This window comes from Alligator sinensis, unplaced genomic scaffold, assembly GCF_000455745.1.
Source record: "Alligator sinensis unplaced genomic scaffold, ASM45574v1 scaffold54_1, whole genome shotgun sequence".
In the NCBI taxonomy this organism is placed as follows: Eukaryota; Metazoa; Chordata; order Crocodylia; family Alligatoridae; genus Alligator; species Alligator sinensis.
Window position 1 is genome coordinate 2,444,620 of NW_005841962.1, and position 8,586 is coordinate 2,453,205.

Consider the following 8,586-nt stretch of genomic DNA (forward strand, 5'->3'; position numbering starts at 1 on the left):
TAAAATATTAATTTATTTTAAAAACCATAGCATTTTGTTTAACACAAAACAAGATAATATAGTCGAAGAGGTGTCCTTTAACGGGATAGAATACAGATGTAAACAACCAGGTGATTTAGATCCCTTCTGTTTACATGCATATGTATCACTGCTCATATCAGAAATGGAGTAGGTGTTCTTAAAACTTAAACAACTCATTTAGTTAAACTATTTTAGTTTAAGGTATATTCCTCTTTAAGCTCTCCCTGGCAACTTATAGTGCACACTTCAGGGCCACAAAGCTACAAATGTACAGTTCATTTGAATTGATGACTTTTGTTGCAAGTTTAATAGGCTATAAATGTAGCAGTATTAATAAGCGTAGTAAATATTCATAGTATAAACAGGCCCCAAAGCCCTAGGCTATTCCTGGTTTGAATGCGTAGTTGTGTGCCCCAAGGGTACTAAATTTTATGGTACATACTCAATTAGACTGCATACTTACTAAGAGTATATTACTGAGGCTCATCAATCGAGAAACTGCGGCATTTAACACGTGATACTTTGCAAAGCATTTTGTTACCTGGTCACATAAAAAACAGGTAATTAATTGCTTAAAATTTCCATATATAGAGTTTATTTTTTATAAAAAAAACAAAACAAAAAAGACTGGTATGAGCAATCAGTCACAAATTGTGTAAAGGGCACACTCCACCCCAAGGATATCACCTCAACCTATACATACACATTATGCGCAATTACACATGTGTGCACACTGAGGTGATATTAAAGTGGTAAGTTAAATTATTTATAACTTTCACACACTTCCCCCTCTGCCTTCCTCAGGATTTAAATTTAACACTCCAAACCTTGAACAGCTTCAATCAACAATCATTTTATCTTTAAAATCATGATATCATTAAATCAACTCCCCAGAGAGTTTTCTCTGTTCTTCCCCTAGGTATGAATTTCCTCCCAAAATCCAGTAGCCCAGTGCTTATGACAGATGAGAAATGTGTGACAACTCTTCATACATAAAATGACCAAAATTTTAAAGTCTGTTTAAAGTACTGAAAGATCCCAGGACCTGTAATCTAAGTCAGGGTATGTTTCTATGTATATATATCCCCACCCCCACCCCCACCTTCAAGTACATTTTAAATGCGTTTATAGCTTCCTCTGACCCGTATACAATTGAATACATAGTAACTATGGCATATGACTTTAACATAAAATGAGGTAAAAAAATCATCTTAATAAAAGGTTTTAAGCTTTCTAAAATATGTATTGTAATGTGTAAGGGACATAATAATGTGAAGTGCAGTAAAAGAATTACTGGCACCTGTCTGGAATTAACTGCATAACTTTCCTGAAGCTTTGCTACTTGTGAGTTTGGGCTGACTGCATAATAGAACCTGAGTGTGTTACCATGTACATGCATTCATACTGGAAAACCTTGCTTATCCAAACCTCACTTATCTGCAAAGCCATAATTCCCTGGGGATTTTAAGCAACTGAAATCACTTGCAATTATGCATTTTCATTCTCCTTTGCTTTATGGAAAAAATATTTTCAAAATAGTTTTGGATGGGGCAACACTTTTTATTATCAAAAAGAATCACCCACACTGCTGGTACACGATATGAACAATAATGGCAAGCTATTTAATCACTTTCAAAGGATGCAAATGCTTCTTTTACCTCAGAGATCGTAAGGTTCTTGTTCTCCCAGATCTTCCTAGCTTCTGCCTTGTCCTTTTTACCCAGTAGCTCAGGGTTGGGCAGAGTCCCAGAAGCTCTGGCTTTAATAAGCTTGGTTGCTAGAGACCAAAGGCGTATCTGCCATCTCTGAACACCAGGGATAGCATCAGCTGAGTTTAATAAAAGATTTCAGAGAGATTTCAGTTATGAAATCAAGCCAAAATGCCAAAGAGAAAGAAAGGAAAAATGGTACCATAAACTACATGCCATTTCATGTTCATAGGGCAATTCCATATTGCATGTAAGTTCTTGGTGCAATGAAATATACATTTAAAAAAATGAGACTGCTTTAATGGAAAAAAGAATGTAATTGTTTAATATTTTCAATATAGTGATATCCTCCGTTAAACATATCCTAAACGTGTAAAAATAATCCCTTGACAGGTAAGTGTTAGAAGAGATTCACTTTACATGTTAATTACTTTGGAAAATAGGGAGTTTTTTTTCAAGATGCTTTCATCAGCAAGAAATTCTGTAATAAGGATGTCTTTTTTAAACTTTGATTTAAGTGATGAGAAAAACACATATAGACACCAGTTTTTCAGTGGTACAGTGGTTACCATGGTAATGAAACACATAGCCAGATTTTTGGACCAGCTTGTTGACACCCAGCTCATTTTAAGACATAAGAACTGCAAAAGAGGCCATAAACTACCTTTATGCCATCCCTGGTCCTCTGGCTACCCATCTAGCCTCCTGGCTGCTCCTGCAGCTGGGGACTGCAATCCCAGTGGGACTGCAATCCCTGTCACCTATTTATACCTGGGAAGGACAGAATGAGAGGCCTAGGAGTTGCAATGCCACTATTAGTCCCCATGCTGACAGGATCTCCAAGTGGCTAGTTATAGCTGATGTAAAGCTGCTTGCACCAGGGTACAGTGCTAAATAGCCTTAATGAGCTGTAGGATTCTAGTGACTGCTTAATATTATGCAGTAGTCTCTCACAAATAAGTCACTTGTTTATCTGTGTCTTTTTTTTAGGATTTGTTATTATAAAGAAACACAGGCTTCAACCTGTGCTCACAGAAGGCTTATAAAATGATTTATTTTACCTTTTTCTTCTTAAAAATTCTTTGCAGCGGTGAGCAACTATCATAATTATGTTCAATTTTCTGCACCATTTTCTCAATAACAGGTGACTCAGGGAAACTTATCTTTGTGCTTCTCAAATTGAGCAAAAGAAAAGGCTTGTTTGAATAACTAAATGCATTTTTCCTAGCATTCCAGTAGATGTCTATGACTACAATTATGAAAGAACATGTATAATAGAAACACCAAACTATTAATTTCTGACTAACACCTTCTCTTTGCATATCTCAAAGAAATTTAAATTAGGGATAAATTCCATTTTTCTCATTGTAAGACAACAAAACTATGGGAAAAAAGACTGACACAATAGATGAGTCACTGATAGCATGTCTATACCACATGAGTACTGAAGTGAGGCAACTGCCTCACTGACGTGTCCCGAGCAGTGTTGATGTGAAATCTGCACTTGGAGCCTGACTGCAAAAAAACTACTAACAGAGCAAGGTATTACCAAATGTAAGTGGCAGCAGAATCTGGTCTTTTGAGAGACAGGAAGAGAATTTGGTTCCTACCTCCTAATCTTGTACTTTTATGATCATATTGTTATAAGGAATTAGCATGATAAAAACCATAGCATCATACCCTAATTATGTAATTAGAAAAGAAATGTGACCCTTGGATAAAGACCAAGCAAAAAATGTAATGAAGAAAGCAGGACAAAGTGAAACTTTAACAACAGTGTAACAATGTGGCTGGGCACCTGGGGCAGCTGCCACACCACTAGTGCAACTGTGAGGTTGTGGCAGCAACCATTTTTTTTATTACCCTCTAGGGTTGCCCTACCATAGTTCAGCTACTGTACCTTAAAGACTAACTTGTTCAAAAAGGCAAGAGCTTTTGTAAGATACAGTGTACTTCATCAGAAGACAAGCCTGTCCTGGCTTACAGACAACCCCCCAACTCCTGATGATATCTCTCCAGCAATAGACTACCTAACTCCTTTCTCACTCCTTTCTCTCCTGTTTCTGGCCCAACTGCCTGCCTTCTTGTCTGCCATGCCTTAATGATATCTAATTAAGATGTTAATTAGGCAGGAGGCTGCTCATTTCTTGCCCTGATGCCAGGGGGAGCTTTCTGCGGCTCTGTTCCTCCCCTACACCGCAGTCCAAACCTCACAGATGGCATCAACAGTTCTTATCATCACCGGCCACACACTGGGCCCCAGAATCCTTCAATCCAGATCCCCAACTACATTCCCTCCAATCAGGCGGCCTACTCTGCCCTCATTCTGGGCTGCCTAGCTCCCTGAACTGTTTCCCCTCTCGGGCGTGGTCCCCCTGGGACCTTTGGCCATACAGAAACCTCCACAATCTCTCTAGGTTACTTGTTTCAGTGTTTTACTACCCTCCTAGTGAGAAAGTTTTTCCTAATATCTAACCCTAAACGGCCCTTACTTCAACTTGAGACTTTTCCTCCTTGTTCTGTTATCTGCCACCACTGAGAACAGTCTAGCTCCATTCCCTTTGGAACCACTCTTCAGGTCGTTAAAGGCTGCTATTAAATCCCCTCAATCTTCTCTTCTCTATATTAAATAAGCCCAGTTCCTTCAGCCTTTCCTCATAAGTCATGTACCCCTGCTCACTAACCATTTTCATTGCCCTCTATTGAACACTCTCCAATTTGTCCACATCCTTTCTGAAGTGGGGGGACCAAAACTGGACACAGTACTCCAGATGTGGCCTCACCACTGCTGAATAGAGAGGAATTATCACTTCCCTTGATTTGCTGGCAACATTCCTACCAATGCAGCCCAGGATGCTGTTAGCCTTCTTGGCAACGAGGGCACATTGTTGGCTCATATTCAGCTTATTGTCTACTTTAACCTCCAGGTCCTTTTCTGCAGAGCTGCTGCCTAGCCAGTCAGTCCTCAGCCTGTAGTTGTGCATACAATTGTTCAGTCCTAAGTGCAGGACTTTGCATATGTCATTATTGAACCTCATGAGATCCAATCTTACAATGTTTTCCAAGTAACTCGCTACTTAAGAATAAATTATTGCCAGAGGAAACAAGTATTTTCCTTATACCTGATCTTAGCTTTTAAGAGGTACAGGAAGGGAAGTAGTAAGGGAGGTGAAGAGGTACAGGAACGGAAGTAGTAAGGGAGGTGCTTCCTTAACAAGTCTGTAGTCTAATTAATAGGCTTGTGAAATTGACCTTTTTTCTCAATTCAGAAAAGAAACCTATAATCCAGTTCTGAACTGTTACTATCTTCATGAACTGCAAAACTCCCAGTTCAAATAAGTTGGATGGAGGGAAAAGACTGACAAGAGGATATTTAGGTTCCCTGCTTCTGCTCCCATTTCCCTCAGGCTAAGTACAGACAGTCAAAAAGTCTAAGGCTGAACTGATTCAATCTTTGCAGATTAGTCTAAACTTCGTAGATTGAACCGATAAAAAAGTGAACAGACATTCAGTTTTGATTCCAGAAATACAGCCATGTGCCTGCAATGCAGAAGCTGGTGGGTGCTAAAGCACATCTCCCTGCTCAGATGGAGCAGACAACTTGGGCCAAGGCTAGCCCATCCTGGGAGGGAGGGTTTGTAGGGGAGGTTCAAAGCATCCTGGGATGCTGGGGGGCTACAAGTTAACTTGAATCTGGGAATCTGGGACAGAAGGTCAATAAACCAGTTAAGTCTGATACTACATCCATCCAGGTTTATCTTAAATTGCTTTTGGCCATTTTGAAAGCAATTTACGTGCATTGAACTTCTGTTGTGTTACAGATTTGAACCAGTTTCCAATCATTTATACTGGTTGGTTTAGGTTTAATTTCTGTCCCTAGCCTCAGTGTACAGGGAACCTTCATTAAAAAGAAAAAAAAGTGCTGTAGACTTCTCTCTGCCTATGTCCATTATTCCACTGCAAGTAGCAACTAAGCAAAATTGTTGTTGGTTCTTATTTTCCAAAGCCAAAGACAATTGATATTAAAATGTTCTATCTGATTTTGCTACTGTATTTACTTGATTCTAAGATGACACTCCAAGAATTAGATTTAATACAAGAAAAACTTACAAGTTGGTTAAAATTTTCCATGTACAAAATCTAATTATTGGAGGGTTGCCTTTAATTCATCCCCCCTACCGCTGCAAGGGAGAGGGCAGGTTGTATGAGACAGTCAAGCAGCTTGTCCCTTGCTTGTGCCTGCCCTCCACTTCCTCCCCACTCTGCACCTTGCTTTTCTCCTAGTCTCTGCCCTCCCCTCTCCCTAGCCTCTTTCTGTGTAGCAGTCATGCAGGCTACATGTTGGTGCTACAGGCCGGGCTGTGGGTGTGCTCAGTGTTGGGTGGAGGGAAGATAGGCAGAAGAGGCAGCAAGGAGGAGAGGGTGGGGTGCAGAGATGTGGGGGATGGGAGGAGGGGGGGGAAACAGCAGCTGCGGCTATAGCCAAGCCCCAGATAGAGGCTTAAGCCCGAGCCACAGCAGCTGCCTGCCCCACCACCACCCTCATACGGGATTCTAAGACAAGGGGCTTTCCCCCCCACCCCTTGTATTAAATGGGGAAAAAACGTTCATTTTAGAATAGAGTAAATATGGTACATCATCTTCTTACATTTACTCCAGAAAAGAATAGCAAGGAGCAGTGGCTCTACATCTAAAGGAATTATTAGTCTTTTCAGCTACTGAAAGAGCCTGTGAGGCAGAAGACAGAACTGCTAAAGAAATGGTAGATTAACGTCAAATATCCTGTGCTTTATCTGAACATAATGATATGAGTCTTAATATTGCCTCACATTACATACCCTATGCAGGAGACCAGCAAGGTAATATTATTAATGGAAAAGATTCTTTAGTGTGGTGGAAGCCTCTCCAATGTAAAAACCATTTTTTCCATAGGAAGACCAAAAAGAATAGCCTAAATTTTGATTACATGCAAAATTGGAAGATGTCATGATCAGTAATTAATTAATCCTTTAAAAGTCAGCCAGATGCTCCTATTTACCTGTTCTTCTAATAGAAAAACAAGGAATATTTAATGAAATAGAAAGGAAACAGATAAAAAGGTAACACGGAAATATTTTTTAAAACATGGTATATTAAACTGGTAGAACACTGCTACAAGGAATTGGAACAAAGAAGTTAGTAGGATTCAGAAAAGAATTTCAATAGGTATTTGGAACATCCATAATTATATCAGAAAGGCTCAATAGTTTGTTTGGGTTTTTTTTAGAAGTAATATATACCAACATGTTTTAGGACATAAGTCAGCTACTAACCACAGGAAGGTTTAAAGAATTTGTCTGTTATGGCCACTGCTAGAGAGCGCAATCCCAGATGGATTTCTGGTCTCATTTGCTATATTTCTAGTATTAAGGATAAATAAAACATAAATAAATAAAAATACCTTTATCTAAACAAAGACCACCTTTCTTTAGAGACAAACATTGAGATCTTCCCATTAGATCAGATTTTCACATTCAACTGACAATAAACTAAATTTCAAGACACAATACATTAAAAGGAAGAACAAACTGAAATAGCACAACTTACTTTTAATATCCCATAAGATGTCTTGTTCTGGAGAGGCTGCAAAAAGGATGAAGAGTCGCATAGTATCAATGCCATACAGCTGGACAAATTTCTCAGGATCTATCCCATTGTGCTTGGATTTACTCATTTTTTCCCATGTGACCTGCACCTTCTCTTTAGTTTTTACGTGAACTGGTCCCGTCTCTAAACATACAGAACACATTCAGTAATTCAACTTCATGTTGTTCCCTAAACATCTGAAATAGCAAAAATTAACATCAAATCCGTCTTTGGTGTTCTTCAGGAGTTTAAAAGATAAATACCTATTAAAGAAGGAAACAAGTCCCTTCCCTACTTTAAGATTTTAACTCAAATGACATCATTTAGGGGGCAGGCGCACATGACTGAGCAGGGACCGGATCAGCCCATCCGCCAGGACCCCCTCAGGCCCCAAGGGAGGCGTACCCAGGCCTAGGGTCAGTGAGGACCTAGTCAGGGAAGTTCTAGAGGGACTGGACGTATTTAAATCAGCTGGTCCTGACTATCTCCACCCCAGGGTGCTGAGGGAATTGGCAGAGGTCATTGCGGGACCCCTGGCATGGCTTTATGAGCACTTGTAGTGCTCTGGTGTGGTGCCAGATGACTGGAAAAGGGCCAATGTGGTCCCCATTTTCAAAAAAGGACCCAGGAAACAATAGGCCAGTTAGTCTTACCTCGATCCTGGGCAACCTTTTTGAGAGAATTATCCTGGCACATGTCCACGAGGGGCCAGCAGGGGAGGTTATGCTTAGGGGCAACCAACATGGGTTCATTCGAGGCAGGTCCTATCAGACCAACCTGGTGGCCTTCAATGACCAGGTCACAAAATCCTTAGACGCAGGTGTAGCAGTGGACGTAGTCTTTCTGGACTTTAGGAAGGCCTTCGACACTGTCTCTCACCCCATTCTCATTAAAAAACTAGGGGACTGTGGCGTCAACACCTACACAATAAAATGCGTCACTAACTGGTTGGAGGGCCGCACTGAGAGAGTGGTGGTGTATGGGTCATTTTCAACCTGGAGGGATGTGGGCAGTGGGGTCCCCCAGGGCTCAGTCCTCAGACCCGCACTGTTCAACATCTTCATCAGTGACTTGGACAAGCACCCAGTTCAAATTCGCAGATGACACTAAGATGTGGGGGGAAGTAGGCATGCTAGAAGAGAGGAATAGGCTGCAATTGGACCTAGACAGGTTACAGAGGTAGGCAGATGAAAACAAGATTGGTTTCAACACTGACAAGTGCAAGGTGCTG

General features: G+C 40.5%; 1 protein-coding gene across 3 annotated transcripts in view; it reads right to left on the reverse strand.

The window, feature by feature from the left end:
- The window catches only part of LARS2 (leucyl-tRNA synthetase 2, mitochondrial), a 113,432-nt gene that overhangs the window by 18,491 nt on the left and 86,355 nt on the right, over positions 1–8,586 (reverse strand). For all 3 annotated transcript variants that reach the window (XM_006020647.3, XM_014518521.2, XM_025200288.1), the window contains 3 exons: positions 7,317–7,499; positions 1,680–1,849; positions 485–562 (listed from right to left, as the gene is read on the reverse strand). In XM_006020647.3, coding sequence (XP_006020709.1) covers positions 485–562; positions 1,680–1,849; positions 7,317–7,499 — 431 coding nt within the window. The remainder of the gene's footprint in view (positions 1–484; positions 563–1,679; positions 1,850–7,316; positions 7,500–8,586) is intronic.